The sequence below is a fragment of the Takifugu rubripes genome, chromosome 19, assembly GCF_901000725.2.
Source record: "Takifugu rubripes chromosome 19, fTakRub1.2, whole genome shotgun sequence".
Classification (NCBI taxonomy): domain Eukaryota; kingdom Metazoa; phylum Chordata; class Actinopteri; order Tetraodontiformes; family Tetraodontidae; genus Takifugu; species Takifugu rubripes.
The window spans coordinates 13,175,435-13,196,443 of record NC_042303.1 but is presented as its reverse complement, the minus strand read 5'-3'; the positions used below and the strand labels follow the sequence as shown (position 1 = coordinate 13,196,443).

General features: G+C 43.7%; 3 protein-coding genes across 7 annotated transcripts; all 3 read right to left on the bottom strand.

The window, feature by feature from the left end:
- Window positions 1–50: 50 nt before the first annotated feature.
- Window positions 51–2,899, bottom strand: LOC105417860 (TRAF family member-associated NF-kappa-B activator). 4 transcript variants are annotated; one of them, XM_011614102.2, is made up of 6 exons: window positions 2,803–2,899; window positions 2,614–2,693; window positions 1,786–1,866; window positions 994–1,131; window positions 663–925; window positions 51–575 (listed from the first exon to the last, which is right to left on the bottom strand). In XM_011614102.2, the coding sequence occupies exons 4-6, from the start codon at window positions 1,112–1,114 to the stop codon at window positions 408–410; spliced, it is 552 nt and encodes a 183-aa protein (XP_011612404.2). In that variant the 5' UTR covers window positions 1,115–1,131; window positions 1,786–1,866; window positions 2,614–2,693; window positions 2,803–2,899; the 3' UTR covers window positions 51–407. The 4 variants fall into 4 exon arrangements, with proteins under 4 accessions (XP_011612404.2, XP_029683059.1, XP_029683058.1 ...); XM_029827199.1 differs by lacking the exon at window positions 2,803–2,899 and having other exon boundaries at window positions 2,614–2,788; XM_029827198.1 differs by lacking the exons at window positions 2,614–2,693; window positions 2,803–2,899 and having other exon boundaries at window positions 1,786–2,584.
- A 4,619-nt stretch (window positions 2,900–7,518) lies between these two features.
- On the bottom strand, window positions 7,519–12,840 carry LOC101077057 (probable nuclear hormone receptor HR38). Of its 2 annotated transcripts, XM_029826308.1 has the most exons (8): window positions 12,688–12,840; window positions 11,576–11,733; window positions 10,901–11,458; window positions 10,366–10,495; window positions 10,068–10,231; window positions 9,776–9,978; window positions 9,530–9,708; window positions 7,519–9,427 (listed from the first exon to the last, which is right to left on the bottom strand). In XM_029826308.1, exons 1-8 carry the CDS (start codon window positions 12,791–12,793, stop codon window positions 9,165–9,167), a joined length of 1,761 nt encoding a protein of 586 aa, XP_029682168.1. In that variant the 5' UTR covers window positions 12,794–12,840; the 3' UTR covers window positions 7,519–9,164. The 2 variants fall into 2 exon arrangements, with proteins under 2 accessions (XP_029682168.1, XP_029682167.1); XM_029826307.1 differs by having other exon boundaries at window positions 10,901–11,733.
- Window positions 12,841–13,753: 913 nt separating this feature from the next.
- On the bottom strand, window positions 13,754–20,855 carry dgkab (diacylglycerol kinase, alpha b). The gene is made up of 24 exons (XM_003973522.3): window positions 20,646–20,855; window positions 20,100–20,173; window positions 19,442–19,518; window positions 19,225–19,354; window positions 19,077–19,151; window positions 18,890–18,939; window positions 18,714–18,788; window positions 18,490–18,606; window positions 18,284–18,401; window positions 18,103–18,191; window positions 17,380–17,490; window positions 17,212–17,310; window positions 17,083–17,133; window positions 16,879–16,952; window positions 16,721–16,795; window positions 16,568–16,653; window positions 16,407–16,496; window positions 16,164–16,324; window positions 16,021–16,085; window positions 15,847–15,937; window positions 15,566–15,746; window positions 15,349–15,469; window positions 15,070–15,130; window positions 13,754–14,599 (listed from the first exon to the last, which is right to left on the bottom strand). Exons 2-24 carry the CDS (start codon window positions 20,170–20,172, stop codon window positions 14,519–14,521), a joined length of 2,151 nt encoding a protein of 716 aa, XP_003973571.1. The 5' UTR covers window position 20,173; window positions 20,646–20,855; the 3' UTR covers window positions 13,754–14,518.
- Window positions 20,856–21,009: the final 154 nt, after the last annotated feature.

Below are 21,009 nucleotides of genomic sequence, written 5' to 3'. Positions count from 1 at the left end.
AGGAAGGGCTGAAATATTCTTCCCTAATAACAGGAACCACACAAGAAAAGGAACCCTCACTGAATTTTTAATTGTACGAATGTGTGACAAAAAAATGACGCAGTGAACAAGTGGACAACAACTGGTGCGATGTGTGTGTTCTGCATCATAGATCAGGTTAACAGAACCTTGTTTAAACAATGCTGTAAGGACCACAAACACAAAAACTCCAATTATCTGTGCACAGAAATACCAAGGACAGAAAGTGTTGCTGTTAAACATCTGCAGGCTAAGAGCTAACTGTATGAGGGACACATCCTGGTCAAGACTGTCTCCTGGGACCACTGAAGTACATTTTGTACATGTACATTTATGGACTCAGCATTTCGTGAAGTCTTTCCTCACAGCACAACATGGTTGGGTTTATTTTAAGTGATGTGGGTGTAAAGGTGTCGTAGAAAGTCTCCTCTGGTGCTGGTGTCTCCGGGAAAAACCGCCTGGCAGAAATCGCAAATGTGAGACTGCAGAGCCACGTCTGACATTAGCATCCCGTCGGGCTGACTGGAGAAGATGTCGACCATGTTTGTCGACAGCCCCTGTGGACGGAGGGAGAGGAGGAGGCCGTCAGGGCCGTGAACATTTTTACAGAACAGGTGGAACTTTGGCCCCAGAAAGGTTCCTACCCTGGCTGGAAGGGTTGTTTTGCTTACCCCATTGCCTCCTGGGCACCGGAATGGTTCCAGGCTTCGCAGGGGTGGCACATTTTGTGCCAGCTCTTGGTTTTCACTTGTCTGGAGAGCCCTGTCCACAGCCAGCTTGGACATATCCGTGGTGAGGAGGTCAGAGAACATTTTCATGTTCTGAGAGAAGCCGTCAGCAGCTGTAAGGTTATGTGAGGATGAGCCAGGCTTTTCCTGTAGATGCTCAGGTGTTTCCATAGAGGGATCTGAAGGCAGAGAGTTTCAGTTGTGAAGAACATCACAAACCTCACATTTCTAAGCATGGGAATCTTACTGTCAGGATGTTTCTGGTCCTGCAGAGTTTTGGTAAGTTGGTGTAAGAGCGCTGCCTGCCTCAGACAGAGTGTCCTCAGATGGAGGAACTGCTGGTATAATTTGTTGTAGGCTTCCTCCATCTCGAAAAGTCCTGCAGCTACAAATAAGAGGAAATTATTTAAAGGACTGCAACACATGTATCTATCAGCTATCCTATATGACGTAGGATTAACAGCAAATTTCCTTCAGAGAGCTGCACATTTCCTCTACTGCTTTTAATGTATTACTAGACTCTATTGTCACGCTGAATGAGCTTAATAAGGCTGCAAAAAAAAAAAAAGCTAAATATTTTCTAGTGTAAAATGCATTTACAGGCAATGCTCATGGTGTGAAATGTACAGGCATTTGCAAACATGTCACCTTGAAAGTGACAAGAGTAACAACTTCTCCAGAAGTGATTCTTCCCACCGCATTCACTTCCTGATTCTTACTGTCATGTGACTAAACTAACCAATCAGGGGACGGAAAGACACAACGAAAGAGAGCTGGCGATTCTATAAGTGTGTTTTGAATGGCAATTAATTCTAAATGGTAATAAATAAATAATAAACCGGTCAACATACAGTAAATGTGTAACTAGTCAGACATGAACACATTTAAGGTGTAATTTGGTAAATACAGCAACACAATCAAACATTCCCAAAATATGAATTTCCTTACTGTATGAACTTAAGATAAAGAACTTATTTCAGCCCGTGTCTGGAGCCAACGGTGTCTTGAGTGTGTCTGTGTGTTGGTGTGGTTTACGTACCTTTGTAGATCACTTGATACTTTGTTTTTGGGTTCAGGTTTTCCTCCCAGAGTCTGCAAGTACAAAGCTTGCTCTCCGTTACTGTCAAGGTATCAGAGAAACTATTACGTTGTAGCAGTGTTATTGTTTTGAAGTGACCCTGCTAAAAATTGAGACCACATGAACAAATTCTGCCGTGAGCTCATGGAACTTCTGCTCAGCTTTGGAAATGATTAAGCCAGAGGAAGCAGCTTTAAAAAATAAGGAAGTGAAACTAAAAAAAAAAAGGAACATATCTGGATGGATAAAATAAGTCCACAGAGCTTTAAAGAAAACAAAACACAAACAACAGTCATGACCACTGCAGCCTCTGATGTATGTGTCTGACAGCCATTGTTGTTTATATCTCATCGAGTGCAGCTCTGGCAAAGAAAATAGCCGAATCTCCTCTGAAAGTACACGATCGAATAGATCCCAGAGCCCACAGAACCTTCTTCCCACCACAGGGATGTCGTCCCAACAGCCTAAGGCCTCAGTCCTTAGATAACATAGAAAATATGAGGTGCTTTTGTGTCCTTTTCATCTGTCATTATAAATGTATTAAATTTATATCATCCAAACGGCATGCATCAGGAACAAATCCAAACATTGTATTAACTGCAGCTTATTCCGGATCAAAAAATTGCAATATTAATATGGCAGTTAAGCAGTATAATTGCATTTGGAATCACAGAGTCGTTAATACACATGCACAGGAGATTTAAGGGTTTGCAACACATATCATCTCAGTAGTTCCTTCTCAACCTCAACATAGACATTGTTGTACAAATGAGGAATAACTGGATTTACCTGATATTTCTGTTCGGTGGGAAATACCAAAAAACAACCCAACAGCAGCTTGATTCTCTCTTTGTTAAAGACTTCTTGTCCTGCAAATGAGAAGAAAATAAGATTTGTCTCATTCCCAGCAGGAAGTGTAGTGTTCAATCAGACAATGCTTTGTTGATTAAACTTCATCAAGCTCCACTATAACCTCACCTGCCTCACCACAAGCCTCCTGGCGGCATGTAACTTCCTGTTCCCGGGCTGTGGTGCTTTCAAAGTAAAAGCGGAAGAGCTTTGTGAGGTGTCCGCACTGTCGAGAGACACATTTGCTCAGATTTTTGCCAGTAGAAAATTGCCAGACTGTTTTCATAAATTTTCTTTAATTTTTTGTTCAATGACAATAGGACAACACTTGAAACACTAAAGGGTATTCAAAGAGAGATCTAATTCTGGGGTTTTGGGCTGTTGACAAATTGGTCCTGTATGTTCCACAGCGGTCCAAAAGTTTCTAAATCTGAAAGTGTCTGAAATCATCAGTGGGTTGTTCTCAGAAATCATAAATCAGCACGCGTTTAAATGTACGTAGAGGGTTCCAGTAAAAATCTAGTCAGGTTCAGACCTGTTTTCTCTCATAAAAGCTACGACAGCAAGTTTGTGTATGCGAACATTTATGGGTGTGGATGTGTGTGTGTCCTACGTGCTGTATCGTGAGGACATGTTGGCGCACAGCCTTCAAGGTCATAATTATACACCTCGAACCTAAACCATAAAACTAATAGTACAAACATTTGCGTGCATATTATGTGTGTGTGTGTGTGTGGTTATAGGTTGTATGGTGTGTGTGACAGAGAGATTTTCAGATGTCCAGTCATGTGTCGAGCTTGGATTATGCTACACTAAAAATAGCCCAGCATTAAGCCCCCCCAGCAGGGTCCTTAGGATGGCAGACAGTCTTTCGTGCCATCCATCTCCTCAAGATGGGCAGCAGAGTTTGCCCTGTGTGTCGGCCCCCAACAGCTGACTTTAATGCATTCACCACCAGCAGGGATCTCATGTTCTCAGGTGGGGGTGCCTGCTCTTGTTACTTCTGCCTGGTTATGTCATCTCTGATAATCTCTGATGTGTTTTACTTGTGTGTTTCCCTCACGGATGATTCATACGTGTCATCTTTCATTGAAACAACTGCACCTACATCTGGCCTGGTGCATGTCCGGACCTTCCTACAGGTTTGGCATGCTGTAGAAATGTTGGATTAAATGTATAATTTAATATTTTTAAGCGGTCTAGCAGAAAAAATAATAATATGAGTATGACCTCAACATACTTGCAACACTGTTCAAAATAAATTTTCCCCTCGAAAAGCTTTGGATGTTTGGTCAAGCATTGGTCCTGCAGAACCTCTGACCTCTCAGGGCTCAGGTCTGGTCGTGCTCCTGTCCTGTAGAATCAGAATCAGAGTACTTTATTGATCCCTTTAGGGGGTGTCCATCAGGGAAATTAGCATGCAGTTGGAACATGCAGTTGGAATATTATCAACCAATACGTGTCCTGGTGGGGGGGTTTGATACGGTCTTCCATGATGGGTGCACACTAATATGGCACATGAGGTGACTACCCTGGTCCAATTGGAGTCATGAAAGTGTGGTCCAGCAGGGCACTGGGGTAGAAAGGAGCTCTAGGTGGTGTTTTGGCAGCATACAGTGCAACTAGGCCCAGTTTGCATGTGAGTGGCATGCTGGGACTGACCTGTCCGTAACCTCCTGGTAAAATTAAGTTAAAATCAAATAGAGGCTTTGACAAATGTATCTGGACCTCGCGAAGATGTCTGTCCTTTTTTCAACGGCTCCTCCTGTTTCACAGAACGCACCTCCTAATGCGATAAAGTGCACGGAGCGGCTCCTCGCAGCTATAAATCATGTTCTGGATTTTACCAAACATGTCACAGTGGAGCTTCAGTAGTCGGTGAGGCTGAAACGTAGACAGCAACACCCGTCTCCTCTAATATGTTTGCTGATTTGCGCTGTGTTTTTGCTTTGACCTTCACTCCCACTACACGCACACACACACACACACACACACACACACACGCCAACACAGTCACACCCTAAGTGAGCCCCACTCTGCTAATACCAGACCTTTACACTTGATTCCTTGGGCTTTCTGAAGTCTGTGTGTGTGTGTGTGTGTGTGTGTGTGTGTGTGTGTGTGTGTGTGTGTGTGTGTGTCCAAGCATGTGGCCATCTGCCAGTGCAACAGTATCCTTCTTGTCAATCTTATGTTATAATTGTAACCTGCTCATGTTCTCTTGGCAGGCAGACAGAAGTTTCCAACATAGTCTATCTCTCTCTCTCTCTCTCTCTCTCTCTCTCTCTGTCTCTCTCTGTCTCTCTCTCTCTCTCTCTCTCTTTCTCTCTCTCTCTCTCTTACACAGACACACACACACACACTGTCATTTTGTCTCCAACAGTATTTCTGCATGTGCTAATCAAGTAAGGAGCATTTATTTTATAATCTATAGATGTCCTTATGAGGTTAGCAAAATGAATTCATTATTCAATCAACAAGTAAATGTATTTCTTCTGAGCTTCAAATTTAAAAATGTTCAATCCTCTGTCAGATTTCAAAGCAAATGGAACGATTCGTTTAACGGTACTTTAATAAATAAATGATGACTTTATATCATGGGAATCCTTGTACAATTTGAATTCTCATGATAAATAACATAAAGCGTACTTTGCTTGCACTCCACCAAACTCAAAAAGGAGCATCAATCTTTCAAGGAGACATTCAGAAAAGCCGTCAACTGTCCAACCACATGCCCGCATCTCTCCATTTCATCCACCCGGGAGGGTTCATTCATCCAGATTATCATCAGGCCATGAATGTAAGCCTGCTGGGACTCGGGTCTTGTGATGTTGATGTGTGGCGTCCACTTATCGCAGGGATGGCATGAGCGATGACGTCTGCCAACTCATTTATCGCTGGACCCGCTCGGAGGGACCGGATCCCATTACAGCGGTTTCTATGGGCTCAACAATGGCCGACCATAAATAAACTCACAGGGTTTTCCACACTCGCCGGCACGCCCACTCACATAATAGCAGAGCTTCCACATACACGCGTGTCTGTGTACAAACGAACGTGTTTGGGCGGCTTAAGGGAGGCCTGGCCATGGAAAGTCTCTGATTCAAAATAAGCAAGGCTCATATGCCGTTGTTGTATAAGTCAGGCACATTACACATTATTTTCAAGGGATGAAATAAAATCAGATGTGCCTGTGACAGATTAAACACATTTATCTTTTTACATAGAGTGCAATCAGTCAATTACAACAAGAGCTGCAGCATCCTCCCAAACAACCTTATTAGCTTCCTTCCTGCTGGAACAATATCCTCCTCTCTCTCTCACACACACACACACACACACATACACACACCCCAAATTAATGAAATTACTCAACCTTGACTTAAGTAAGATTCTGTTCTTAACTTTAAAGTCATAAAAGTTTGAATTTGTGGGGACCAGGCAAAATGTCCTCACTTTTCTAAAAATATCCTCCCTGTGGGGCCTCTGCCACACACATGCTCAAATTTATATATGATTGTGGGGACTTCCATAGACATCATAATACATCACTAACCGTCCCTCCTAACTCTTTAACTCTAACCCTAACCTAATCCCAATTATAATCTCAAGTTTAAAACCATGTCTTAACCCTCAAATAGTCCTTTGAAATTGTGGGCCCCAGCAAAATGGCACTACTATGTCATTATTAGGAGTATTTTGTACTCAATATGAAGTAAATATGAGGGCACACACACACCCATGCCAGTTTAACTGTGGCAACAGGAATAGAAGAGTAAAGTAAAAGTAAAATTTAACCACATCATCACCGCCACATTCAAAGGAGCAGCAACAGGTGCTTTTTCTAGTTACCCCTCAATGCCAGAAGTTCATTTCATCCTTTTATAACTCCATGTTGCTGACCTGATATCAGCTGTTAACCTGAGCTGGTCTCATCCATTGGATGCACAGCGGTAAACCTTTAATTTTTACTCCATCATCTCTCCACATCAAAATATCACCACCTTGCTCCACCTTGGCACCTCTTCATCACCAGCTGAACCGTCTCTCTCATGGTTCAAGACTTGCTAAATTATCACAGAAAATCTTGAGGTTTTTGCAGCTTAAATATAAGAGAATCGTATCGACAAGATTTTGCTGATGATTGCGTTTTCAGTAACACTTGAGATAAGAGAGTGAGCCTGTGCAGAAAAGTCACCGCGACACGTCCACATGTCCTGATGTCTGCTGCATGCAGGGCGGGTTTGTGGCTGCAGCTGGGTGTTACATGTCAGGCCACAGGTCAGATGTTAGGGGGCCAACGGCCGCTCCAGATGGTCCCTTTCCATTTTTAGAAAAGATAGTGTCAAGAAACACTTCAAATCCAAGACACAGCGACAGGGGGGAGTATGCGGAGTCAGGGCTTTGCCAGGAAACCATCAGGGTAGCCACAGCGAAAGTGAAAAGGGATTAGCAACACTGAATTATTTGGAAGCACCTTGAGCTGCTCTCTTAATCAAAATGCTTCTTCTGAAACTGCTTCTGACCCCTGCTTCTGTCATTACATCTGACTTGAATCACGTTCCTGCCATTTTGCGACATAATGAACATATCCCCTCCCCCACCTCTTTTCTTCTCCTGCCCACCTATTTTCCACTCGGTCTGCCAGCACCAAGACCCACATGACTGGAATGTGGGCTACAGTAGGATCAGGTGTCGGGGGGAGTGAATGCAGGAGAATCTGCAGTCTGCATCATTTAAGCTATGATCAAACTCAGATTCATACGTCCTGTCATCCGGTTGGCAACATGTGAAGCAAACGGGGGTGCAGGAAATGAAGAAATACATTTGGGCGATCTTTTTTCCATTCAACCTGGTATATTTACACATGCCTACACAGACTTCCCGACCTGAACTTAAAACTGTCACTGAATCAATGATACAGAATTGATTTGCTGACATTTGAATATGGGCAGAGATTTTGGCATTTCTAATAACGTTAAGTTGGGAAATTCAGAAAAAACAGAGAGTCCTCACACAGGCCTCCTTATTATTTCATAGATTGATATAGAACTAAAGAATTCAAGCCTGTAGTTTAAATAGGACACTGTTTGGAGTGCTTATAGGTGATGTCACGTCATCATGTTTGAAGTCTAATTGAATGGGATTTAATGTGTCGAGATAAACGAGACTCTGGAGTCTTAATTCAATTTATATCTAAACATCTCCATGGTTGTTAGGAGCTGAGCAGAGGAACCAGAGAACAGGATTTAGTGCTGGCTGATCCTAAATCAGCTGTCACCACTTTGTGTGCTTCCAGTATAACTGCTTGAGGCCGAGTGGCAGAACTAAAGTATATAAGTTAATTCTAGTAGTGACATTAATGTGGATCATTTAAGTATAAGTGCGTTGCTGTGTGTGATGTTTGGACTATCATATCGCTCATGATGGTGAGGAGTGCTGAAGGCATTCAGCCATTCCGTTTGTAGTTATTATTATCAGGCACGTATTTGTTGGTCCTCCCAGGAGCAGGAGTAGAACTTTTCTTGGCAAAGCAAATATTTAATATTTTCCTCCTATTTTAATTCCCTTGGTTGTGTCTTTCTAACTATTTTTTTACCCTGTGGGACTTAAAAAAAAAAAAAAAAAAGCAGGGCTCATGTCCTTCACACATTGAACACAGCAACAAATCATTTTACCCACACACAAATATAATTGAATTATATCCTGAACTGTTGAAACAAAACATCCTGAAACAAAACAAATATCCTTCCCCTACCTTGCTTTTTACAAGTTATTTAATTTATTCAGTCTTCATTTATTTAAGTTTGCGTCTCGAAAAAAAAAAATCTGTCTTGTGTGGTTCTGCTAGAGAACTTTTGGTTGTTTTCTCAGGACAACCTCTAACTTAATATTCAGGATCATGTTTCTGTAACTATGCTGATGTTAGCAGCTCATCTCGCGCACATTTAACAGGAACACCGAGTGCTCCGTTAAACCTTCATGATGCCGTAATCACCGCTAACCTTTTCAGTTTAATCCCAGGCATTTCACATCTCATCCAGCTGGCTCCAAATAATAAATGCTGGTAAATAAAACCTTTCCACTTAATTTGCCAAGACTAGCAGGGTTGCACAGTCCATGTTTAATGAGGTAATTACCTACTATGTGCATGTGTGTTATCGTGAAATTAATTAGATGAAATTGCTGATAAATACTCGAGGATTCAATTCAACTGGAAATATTTCACAGTGACAAATAATGAAGTCTTTATTCACTGTGTTTGGGCTGCGTATAATAATAATTTGAATCAAACTATGACATTTTCAATAAATGTAATAAATCTCATACAGGTTCCACGTTCAATTTTAAACCCATACAGTTAGAAAAATAGTGGTCTCTTGAAGAATTCCCATTGGACGGCAGAAGGGTGAGTCTGATATAAGAAGACAGCTCCTTGTGAGAAAAGCTGCGTTCGCCGCCATACAAATAATGCATTTGTGTTTGCCTTATCAGAACGGCAGAGTATCCAAAAAGATCTTTTCCACTATGGGCGGAGGGGGGACCAGGTCCTCCAGTTTTAGATAAAAGATGCGCTGTAGGCCCTGTGTGCATAGAGTCCTCAGTTCAGGGAGTTTGCTCAGAAGACGAGAAAGGTAGTTGGACTGCGTCCGGCACACTTCTGAACCGCTTCCGCTCATGTGTTCCCTTAAGCAAGCGATGAGATGATTTTGGAATTCTTCGACCCGTTTGGGCTCCTTGAGGCCATGACGATCTGGAAGACAAAGGCGTTCCAATTGCAAACATTGTTATGAATGCACACAAGATTAAAATGTCATCAGTTTCACCAAAGTGGAAGGTAAACACAAGTACTCACCAGTGATAATTACTAACGCTGCCAGGCATGCAAAGAGGGAGATGTCTAAATTCATCCGGTGTAGACTTTGGGAGAAATCCATGATGGAGTCGATCCAGTCACCAAAGCTGTGAACGCACTGCAGCCGGTGGAGAACCACACCGTTGCAGAAGATCAGCTTGTTCTTCTCGGGATTTGACCTGCAATTATGGTGCTGTCAGCAATGTGAACCTTTCTTTTTAAAACAGCATTTGTAAGAGAGCCTACCTGTACGCGAGCCGCAGGATGAAGAGCTCAACAAAGGCAGATTCCAGAAGCAGCTCCTGGTCTTCTTTGCAGAAATCGGTGAATCCTGGGACCGTTTCAGCCCAGTTTCTTATTACGTCCAAAGAACCAGTCAGCAGGTCATAAAACTGCTGGATGTCACTGGCGTCCTCCTTCTCTTTTAGGTCACCGGTGCTCTCCTGGTACTGCAAAACAGGATTTTAGATTAATACCAAACTGGCTTTGACAGGTTTGTTCCTTATTCTGCATTTTTAGGCCGCCTCTCATTCTTCACCTTAGAGTAATCGAGCTTTTCAATGGTTGGGTTGGAGTCTAGATGAGCCCTGACAAGAGAGGCCACGATGTTGACGCTGGGCACGGTGGAGGAGGGCTCCGTGAGAACTTTGGGTTTAGAGGGCAGGCGACCCCGGCGACCTTTAAGGCTGTCGGTACGAACAACTAAGGAGGAGGAAAGAAGCTGACACTATAAGGCTCCACTTACATATAGCATACGTTCGTCTTCCTTTCCTAAAGCGTGATCACAGCCCTTGAGTTTCTCATCAAACTTTGTTGAGCGCATGACGTCACCTTACCTTCTTTGACCATCCCCACCGCCAGACACTTCTGAAAGCGGCAGAACTGGCAGCGGTTCCTCCTCCTCTTGTCCACTGGACAGTTTTTGTTGGCGAGGCACACGTACTTTGCATTTTTCTGGACCGTTCGCTGTCAAAAGATCAGGCAGGAAAACATTAGCATAAGTTTAAAACATTTTTTTTACCAGCCCGAATTGCATTTAATTTTCGCAAGATGCGTTTATCTGCAATTGTATAAAATTCCCACTGGGCATTTACCCAATAACCCTTAGGGTGCTATCATTTTAAAAAATTACAATTTTTAAATTGGCTCAGTCTGTATTATAATTTAATTAACAAGCATTTGTCAACATTAGGAAGTCAGAAAAAAAATTCCTGACTGACAAATTTATGCAGGTTTTTGGTAATCAAGACCAACTTCTCAGGGGACAATTTGGCATTGGTTTTTTTTCCTGACACATGTAAAATGTATAGTCAAGACCAAAGTCACTCTGGTTAATTTATCAGTGACCTTCTGTTTAGTTGGGACATTTACCTTGAAGAAACCTTTACAGCCCTCACAGGTTCGGACTCCGTAGTGCTGACAGGATGCATTGTCGCCGCAAACGGCACAGCGGCTCTCAGTGGCGCCCGGGTTCTGTGTCTTAGAACAAGTCATGGCCCGGTTTACCGTCAACGGGCTTTCCAGGGGTCTTCGCTCCAATGGCATCGAGGGGCAGTGAAGTGGAGAGACGTGCTGCTGAGAGAGGAGGAAAGAGCCATCTTGGCCTGGTGCAGCATCCTGTTGCCCCGGCGGTGAGTGCTGTTCTGGCGGGGGGCTGAAGGTAAAAAAAGGGAGCTGCTGGGCTGAGCTGGACTTGTCAGCCACAGAGGCCGGAGGAGCTGATGGGTAGGGACTGAATGGGGAATCCCACAGTGATGTAGAGAAGTTCTGAAATCCAGGTGTTGGAGGGGAGGAGGCCCCATAACCCGGGCTGCCATAGTAGTCAGAGTCACATGAGGACAGTGTTTCATCAAGGTAGCTCAAAACAAAGGATCCTGGGTAACAGCCATACATCTGTAGATCATCCATTTTTAGGGCTTGGCTCTGCGTCTGGGGACAAGAGTTTTCAGATCCTGAGACGTGACTGAATGAAACCGAAGATGCAGAAGGGGACGCAGTGATCTTGCAGGAGTACGCATCAAACTCCCCCATGCAGCTATTTCCCACCAAGGTGTGGATGCTGGGCAGCGAGGCCACTGACAGCTGGTCCTTCTGGCTGCTGATGTCCATCATCACCTTGGCACTGAGATCAGGATTCAGGAACTCAGAGATGTAGTTGGTGTCCGGGGGCAGGGATGCATGCTGGGCTTGTACACAGGGCATCTCTAGGGCAGAGAACAGCAACTGCTCTTATTGTGTGTTGTATATATATTTTTAATTACTCACACAGACACCTTAAAACATGATGTTTATTTATATGAAATATCTGCCCACCCATGCTGTTAACTGCTGCTTATCCCCAAGCTCGGGTCCACATACTACATCTTTAAAAAATACGTGTTGATGTATTGGACACTGAGACAGACAAGAACTGTTTGGACACACGCACGGGACAACCAAACGACAAGGTTCAATCATCGGGTGACTAGGATCACTTCAGATCCCAAATATTTAAGCCTCCTCTCCCACAGCAACACATTATTTCTGTGGCTTTTGATCATGAAAGCGGACGATGGTTGAGCAGAGCTATAAGATATTACCAAGTATCGTGTTACAAGGCGTTAATGCTTAAAACTGCCCAGTGAAGGGCAACCCTCCTTTACAGTACCAGGGAGCTTTACGGATTGTATTTCAGGGTGGGCGGAATGCCAGCTGAAATTGGTAAGGTGATAAAGTGTGTATGCGTTGAGCGTGTGTGTGTGTGTGTGTGTGTGTGTGTGTGTGTGTAAATGGGCAGGAATCCACAAGAATGAACTCCCTCACACTTTACCTGCAAAACTCAAGATCATAGTGATTTGTTTATTGATTCTCATATTATTTTGAAAAACTAAAGTCTAACATTCTTTAGTAAAGTTCTGAAAGTAGTAACAAGAAGGAAAATGAGAGTCACTCTGTCTGCACAGTGACTTATTCAGCTGCCTCTCTGTCAAAAAGTTCAACTGTAATTTTTGATAACATTTTCTTGCTGATATATAGGCGTGTATGCATTTGCATAAGAGTGTATATTCAATTACAACACAAGTCAATCAAATAAATAACGTAGGTACTGACATTTTCATTATATTATCTTATGAAAGGAAGTCCCAACTAGAAAAAACAGGAATGCATGGAACACTCACCTTGTGAATGTGTAAATCCACGTTTTAAAGTTGTTTCATTAATTCCAAACGAGTTAAACTGATGAATGTCACTTGTGCCGGCTGCTGTGGACACACACGCACTCATTTAGACACATTCATGTGGACATGCACACACCGACGCAGGACGCTTCACACTTTTATTTTGACAGCATCGCCAATGAGGCATGCCCATGTCCATATATGGAGAATAGGCGGCCGCACGTTCCGGGTCCGTAGCCAATCAGTGTCCTGACCGACAAAGACGTACTTCCGTCTGACGCACGCTCGGGATTCCATTGACGCAAGAGGCGTGTGGGGGCGCGCCGTCTAAATTTAACTGGTCTGCTCCACTGGCGCACACGTGGGGCTATTACAAGATGAAAACTGGTAAAAATAGCAGCAGTTTGGAGATGCAGACAGGCTTAAGACCGTTTTACAGCAGGGAGGTGCACTAACACTTGACACATTAGGAAACACCTGTTGGTTTTTCGATATAGTTTTTGGTTTTCTTTATCTCGAAGAAAACAGATCCATATGGCGACTATATCCATTTAAACGTGTTGTTTCTTTCGGACATACTTCACATTTAAAAAGTGCAAATGTGCATAATATTCTTATAAGAGATTAATATCCTTTTAAGCGAGTTATTTTAGTTGGGGCGCTCAATTGGAGCGACACTAATAATTCTAAAATTCTTTATTACTCATTGATCGCTGAAACTCAGACATTTGCAATGTGGGCTACATTGCAAACATTTATGTCACAAACTGACACAAATGTTGGCCTATATTTGCATGACTTCTTGAGGAATAAATAAATGTATGTTTTTTTTTTAAATTCTGTAAAGCCATTCTTAAATACTTTAATCAGTGCTGAGAAAATTCAGTTAAAAAAAGACCGAAGGTTAGTGGTCAGACGCTTGCGTCTTACAGCTCACACATGAAGACTCCTCCACTTTTTCCATACAAAGTTCTTTACACACACACACACACACACACACACGCACACACGCACACACACACACACACACACACGCACACACACACACACACACATTGCTAGTAGGGACAATTATTGTGACATATATAATTCAGGATAGATTCAGGATCACAGTCTTTTTCACATTGGTTTAAGATGCATTGTTTACATCCTAACTGCAGCTCTAACCACGGTTTAAACAAGTGAAGTATGTTGCTCTACATGAAACACATACAAATGAAATGAATAACACAACACGGGTGTTCTGTGGTGATTTGACCTGAAATGACCAGAAAAGTTTATACAGTCAATGAGCAAAATTCAAAACGGTGTCGTAATTGTTAAAATGACTTTAAACACTGGTGCAGCTGATTTACAGGACAACTGGAAACATTGTGTCAGCAGAGACATCCTGACAGGAATTAAATAAAACATTTAGACAGACAAAGAAGTTAAGAAAAAGCCTGTTGCATATATGTAATTGTGGAGTTATGTATATAGTGGAAGCTCAAACCATAATGCACAACACAAATCAAATCTTATCAAATTTCTCATGTTATTTCTGCATCCTTTTTGGGAAACTGGTGGAAAAGATTAACCAAATTATCACTTTGGAGAGTCACAGCACCGGTGTAAACTGGAATAAAATTACATAGTAAATATACTCCTAACTATAAACAACAGAATCATTGTTTCTTTTAGAACTTTTAGGGAAACAAAAGTGATCCATTATACTGAAATTGGCACACAAAAACATGCATCTTGTTTCAATATGCCAGTGTATTTTCACTGCATACTGTATTTTCAAGGAACAAGAATAAAAATAAGAATGCAGTACACCTTGTTTTTGACTCTATTTGAGATGGAAGAAGCCAGATGGTTTCGTTGGTGGAGCCATCAGCATCTTTGCTTGGTTTTTATAAGATATGTGGATCTATAATAGATATAGAAAAATAGCTTTTGGTTTGACTTAATAACAGTTTACTGATGACACTTGTGTTATTACTCTAGACTTGCTATTACTGAGCATTTTCCTGTTTAAAAGCATTTCTCCTAAACATCAACGCTATGACCTAAAGTTGTGTCAGATAGATATTAGCAATTACAGAAATATCATAGTGCCAAACAAATGGTGAGATGCTAGCTTCCACATTTATATAATTAACAACAGTAATAATAGTAATTCCAGCAGGGATGTTGATTGATCTGTATAATTCCTGGGTTGTTTAGTTATCCTTTACCTTGGCCAATACCTTTTTTTTATTTGTGTGTTGAGAAAATTAGCAAATATTTAGCATGCAACGCACAAATAATGCATAAATGAAACTACCTGTACTTAGTACAATAGTAGAATGGGTAATATTTTGTCTCTTGACACTAACTGTGAGGTTAAATGATACTTACAGTACACGGAGGTTGCATCCAGGGCTCCCCATCAATTTGCATTGGCAGGGCTTTCATTGTCCTGCAGTAGAAAGTCAGATGTAATCACACTCCCCTAGTTACACAGTGCATGAGGATTTTGTGCATTTGAGTGTGGTTACACCAGAATAACCTTAGCTACATCTATGCTTGGCACTCATGATGACACAATGCGATCTAAAACTGGAGCTTGTGTGTTATTCCTGGATGTTATTCCTCTATAAAGGTGGATTGTGTTGTGTAGGTGTTATGCGTTTCAACCTGATGGTGATTTGGGAAGTCTGGGCCAGTCTGTGCCCGGCGCTCTTCAGCCCCGTGTAGATTTGTCCCATCTCAATGACCCCTTCCAATCCCACTACCTCCAAGCGCTTGTCGCTAATATCTGTGGAGCGAGCACACGCACGCACCATTCAGGTCCGAACGCATCAATCACAGACACGTGCATGAAGAGGAGGGTTAAAACATCACGTGATCTCACCTTGTGAGATTGTTTTGAGAAGGTCGGGGTCAGTGATGACCCTACCCTCCTCCGCTTCTGGCAAACTGTCCGCTTTCTTGGATTCACCCCAGAGGTTGGAGCCGCCGTGCATGCTGGGTATGTTGAGGACGGCTATGCCCTCCAGACACATGTTGCCGAGGTCCAGGGGTCTCCCGCAGCACTGACCGGAGCGAAACAACAGGGGGGGTTACTGGAGAGAAATCCTAAAAATGTAACATGGGCGCGGAGCCAACAAAAAAATGGCCCCTTTATCTTCTGACCTCGACCGCCAGACAATCTTTCAGCTTCTTGCAGGAGGCAGAGATGGTCTCAGAGGTGGCGAACTCAAAATACCTGAGTTTGTTCTTCTTTCTAAAATGTCAAGTCGTAAACAGATTGGTTTAAAACACATTTACAGGTGACAACCTGGTCGCCCTGTTAGTCAGACCCCTCACCTGCTGTTGAATCTCTGGGGGTGTTTCTCCCTCATGGAATGGAAACGATGAGCGATTGAGGCGTCCTGCTCACGTGGACACAAGTTTAATTAGAGTAAGACAACCTTCAGTTCCGGATCGGAAGCGTTCAGGCTGCGGCTCACCACTCCAATTGAAAAGTAGTTGTTGATGATCTCATAGGGCACCGGGTCTCCCTCCTCCTGAGGGTCATTTGGGATCACCTGGATGCTCCAGCGGTCCATGAGCACCAACTTACTTGCTTCAATCTCCTTCAGGATCTCCCTCAGGTCTGAGCCCTCATAGCCTGGTGGGCAGCAAAGAGTTCCAGTTTCAGCGCCAATACTTCCCTTTCAGTAGCCTTGTCATTACGATGTTGACGGTTTCACCTCCTCCCCAACGCAGACAGCGAGCCAGGTCGTTCCCAGTGCCCAGCGGCAGGACAGCGACGGGGGGCCGTACCTGGAGGTTTTCCCTGTCTGCAATCACGTGCGTCAGTGAGGGTGAACTGATGAGTTATAATACTGAACTCCAAAGACAAATAAAGTACCTATAGCATCCAGAAGCCAGCCCACGGTGCCATCCCCTCCACAGACCAAAATCCTGTATTCACGCAGATTACGGAAGAAATGCAGTCTGGGGAAAAAGGCGATATTTAACACTAAGGACGGTCAGGCGATGTCATCCTAGCAGGTGTTCGTACCCTGGTGCGGGACCTCCATTTGACAGGTTGTACACTTGGCGAGGGTTCAGCAGGTACTGGAATTTCCTCAGCACTCTGCAAAGAAACAAGCCACCCCATGAGAGGGCCTGGAGTCGTGTCCAGAAACCATCTAAGCCCAACTGATCAAAACCCGGTACCTTTCGCCCTGCTTTCCTCCACTTTTTGGGTTGACAAACACAAGCAGAGGGTGGGTGTCCGCAACTGGAACAATCTGACAGTAAAATGTGTGAGCTACACGGAACGGTGGGTGCAAACATGCTGCCAAAAGCAGCGATACTGACGACACACTGCAACTGCAAGAAGAAAGGTATCGTTGTCTAAATGACATGCTGACATCAGACCTGCAGGACGTGGCCGTCAGGAGTGACGTTCAACAAGCTGGCGTCCTCCTCCTGCGGGGAAGAGAGCGACAATTACATCACAGCGATATTAACATACATTTGTATTGGCGTTTCAGCTGTTTTTCTGACCTTTGAGACAGCATATATTGCCCACGGAGGCAGGATGTGATCTCTCAGAGCCCCACAGCCACACGACGACAAACCAGAGAAGAGACAGTCGTCGTGGCGCTTTAAAAGAGACAAGATTCAGAGAGCGGGACTGGAGACACGCTCCCCGGCGTCAAACGCCGTCCTCACCATCTCGTGACACCACACGCATCGTCTCCCTGCCAAAGTCTTGATCTTCTTGTGGCAAACCTGACACTTGCCGGAGCTGCTGTCGGTTCGGATCCACTCATGAGCCGCTACCTGAGAAACAAAAGAGCGGAAAGTGGAGGAAGGGAATGGACCTTTTTCTTCCAGCTCAGCGGGCTGTGACCCCCCCGGTGTCCACATCAGTGACCTACCCAGCTGCCGGCTTTTTTTTTGACAGCGCTGTTTTCTTTTTAACTAAACAAGGTCAAAGAAGGCATTATATGATGGGCTCAAGTTGCCCGCTCATCGCTCACACATCATCACAATGACACATTTACTACGTTAAAGAAGCTGAGAAAATGAGACCCGTGATCTGTTCAGTAATGAGAAAATGATTCACTACTGCCCACAACTGGGATGTTTAGCAGATGCACCAAGCAGAGAGTGCAGGCTATAAGCTCCTCTTTAAACCCAAATTTGGGTGGCACCTATTACCGACTAATGCCCTTTACGGCCTTTTATATTCATCTGCTTGTGCATTTGGACTTTGGTCAGAAAAGGAAGGGTTGTATAAGTACATTTTGGTTTTACCAAATGCAGATCCACACAAAGAAACCCACTCCCGATGTGGTCAATAAGACAGTATTAGAGCACCGATAAGGCTCTACAAAATGCAGGGAAACCAATGTAAAGAAATGCAAATGTTGTCGTGTTGGTTGTGCTTACACCAATCTCCTTTTTAGATTTGACAAAGGTGCGTGCGCAGGGTTCAGGATTCCTGTTGGCACACTGATTGTGAACTGTGTACTTGCAGCCTGAAGAACAACAGGAGAGCTGGGTTCATGCTGAGGCATGTGTCACGTGTGAGGTGCACGACTGCCCCCTGATGGCAGCCAGGAGCGCTTACAGGTGCAGCAGAGACCCTGTTTTCCGAGGCCAAGCAGCATGCTCTGGCACACGCTGCAGTAGGTCGGCTTGTTAAAGTGCTTCAGCCTCCAGATATGCTGGCCGTCTCTCTCAGTCATCTGTGGGTGAGGAGAAGACAAAGGAGACTGTAAGGAAAAGGTGACCATTCAAGGCAGTAAATCAGCAGCTACGACCACAATCAGTCACCTTAAGCCCGAGAAGAACCAGCAAAGGCACGTTGTTCATCCCCCCTTTCAACCACTCCTCCAACGTGACCGTCCCACTGTCATCCACATCAATGGCTGTCATCATGTCTTTAAGCACCTGCAAAATAAAAGAAAAAGGTTTAAGCCTTTATGCTGACAGGCTACATTTACAGTGAAGGACATGATGCGATGATGAAGTTTAAGTAAGTAGAGAGAAGGCTCAACTGGTCTGAGTTCTGTTACATCCCAGCCGAGGTAATCTGCAGCTCGCATCATCTGAGCAATTATGCGATCCACTTCCTGATGGGGACCAATGGACTCATATGAGAATCAAAGCACAAAATACTGACGTGTAATAACGCAACAATAAAAGAAAGACAGAGCAGTTAGAAGAAACTTACAGTGCTGTCCAGGAGTCCATTGCCATCTTTGTCATAAAGGTTAAAAGTAACTAAAAACAAATCAAAGACAGGCAGTGATTTATCTTTTTCACTCGGACCTTCTTCAGATCAGGTCTGAGCAGAGAAATGTCTATCAAATGCATCAAAGTCATGACAAAACAATGAAGAAAGTGGGGAAAAAAAACACATTCTAGCTTGTCTCTTGGCCGTCCATCCTCCAGCACTGAGAAGTAACAGGACACATCACGAAGAAAGACGCCGCCTGAAGGACAAAGACGTGGAGACAGTGTGAGTTTCTGTAGTTTGCAGCATGACTGCAGGGTAAACCCATTTACCTCTCGTTATGGGGTCGCCCTGCTCTACGTGCTGGAAATAACGATAAAGCCGTTGGCAGAAATCTGAGGGGAAGTCCTCCACTTCAAGGTAGCTTTTGAGAAAAAGGCAGAAACCAGCTCTGTCGACGCACTGTGGGTTCAAGTGAAAGTCCAACCGAGATGCTGTCATTTTATCTTCATACTCTCAGACCCAACAGTGTTTGAAATTCTGTCCCACCTCTCCGTGTTTGTGCTGAGCGTGTCGCCCGCCGGGCTGAAACTCTTTGACCACATCTTTGACAGTTAAACTGCTGTCTGTACAGAGGCAAGAGACATAAAAACATCAGCCTGGATTTTCTGAAAGTAGAACTCAATTGAAAACAAGAGCTAGCTTAACCATCATTTTTAGATGCTTTTGGTGTGTGCAACATGTGACTTAAACGAGTGTGAGCTGATTAAATACTTCAAGTTATTCTAAAGCCTGCTGTCAGGGGCATTACTCAGATGGAGAGAGGAACATTTGTAATTATCCATGACCCAGCCGTCCCCTCACTAAAAGCCTGCAACCATTTCATTTGGTTCAGAGCCTCCGAGTGCTCAGCAGAACATTTTTAGGCCTGCACCTTCTCATTCCCTTTAAATAGGTTTATCAAACCCTGTTAATTTACGTTGTTGTAACATGATAATTCAGCAAAATATTCTCATAAGTTACTTTCAATTGACAGTTTAAGAACAACATTCACTGCAAATTTAACTGCTGTTGATGCAATAAATAATACCTTTTATGATCTTTCTGAGACGTTTATGATCAGTTTCTGTTTTATAATCATTACACTGTAGCAGAGGGAGACGAGTAAACATATACTAATACATGGTTGCATTTTCTAAATACTTACATTCCATGTAGTGTTGCAGCTGGATAAAATCCACAGGAGTCAGAGTTTCTTCGGTGTCGTCAGACGAGGCCATGCTGAGTTAGCAAAAAGAAAACAATCCATCAGCAAAGGGTGAACTTTGAAAGAAGGAACAAGAGTCACACAGGGCTGAGGTGACTGAGTCAGTTGGTGTGAACTCTCATGAACTGGTTTGCCTCCATTCCTTGGCTTACACCACTGAAGGCTCGTACAGTCGTGTGGTAATAAGTCCACATTCAGACACAAAGGTCTGGTTTCAGACACTGAGATTCAGACTGGATCCAAGCAGGGATTGCTGAAAATGACACGAAACTATATAATAATGGGCTTAAAAGGCAGACATTGGTCCACTCTTGTGAAATAAAACTATTTCATCCGCCTGTTGAGGGAATATTAATGTTGTTAAGCTTAAACAAAAGCAATCACTGATGTCTCATTCAAAACAACAGCCTGTGGAGTCAGTCCAAATGATTAAATGTCAAACCCAGAGAACCCTTTTGATTCATTTGAAGCCTGGAGGAACCTTACCTTGCCCACCTGCCTGCAGTGCCCAGGGATGAAACACAAATCTGGTGCTGTAACTGGGGAAAGTGGGGAAAGTGGGGACCGACAGTTTTCCGGTCCCGTTCGGCAGCAGCTGGTGCTGGTGGGTAAATGTCCGCCGGGGTATTAGTGGATCTACGTGGATCTCCGGGGATCTACGGGATTAAGACCGGCTGGAGGAGGAGCTGCCGGGCCTGTATGAGAGACGGAGGCACCGCCTCGCGCGCTTATGCCCAACACGCAACCGTTTGACGTTATTGTCCTCTCGACTTTAAGCCCCTTAAAAAGTCAGCGTTCAGGGAATAAACAGCTGTGAGGGAATAAATCCAGGAATTAGCTCTGGGAATGA

Bases quoted from the DNA above. Each gene is read 5' to 3' on its own strand.
- LOC105417860 (XM_011614102.2), bottom strand. From the start codon at position 1,114: ATGGAGGAAGCCTACAACAAATTATACCAGCAGTTCCTCCATCTGAGG. The intron at 926-993 runs GTAAGATTCCCA...CTCTGCCTTCAG, and splicing joins GGACCAGAAACATCCTGACA to ATCCCTCTATGGAAACACCT. The intron at 576-662 runs GTAGGAACCTTT...CTCCGTCCACAG, and splicing joins AAACAACCCTTCCAGCCAGG to GGGCTGTCGACAAACATGGT.
- dgkab (XM_003973522.3), bottom strand. From the start codon at position 20,172: ATGGCCTCGTCTGACGACACCGAAGAAACTCTGACTCCTGTGGATTTT. The intron at 17,491-18,102 runs GTAAGCACAACC...TTTGTTTCTCAG, and splicing joins AATCTAAAAAGGAGATTGGT to GTAGCGGCTCATGAGTGGAT. The intron at 15,938-16,020 runs GTGAGGGGTCTG...TTGACATTTTAG, and splicing joins CCCCAGAGATTCAACAGCAG to AAAGAAGAACAAACTCAGGT.
- LOC101077057 (XM_029826307.1), bottom strand. From the start codon at position 12,793: ATGAGTGCGTGTGTGTCCACAGCAGCCGGCACAAGTGACATTCATCAG. The intron at 11,734-12,687 runs GTGAGTGTTCCA...TCTCTGCCCTAG, and splicing joins TGGATTTACACATTCACAAG to AGATGCCCTGTGTACAAGCC. The intron at 9,979-10,067 runs GTGAAGAATGAG...CCTGTTTTGCAG, and splicing joins AAAAGCTCGATTACTCTAAG to TACCAGGAGAGCACCGGTGA.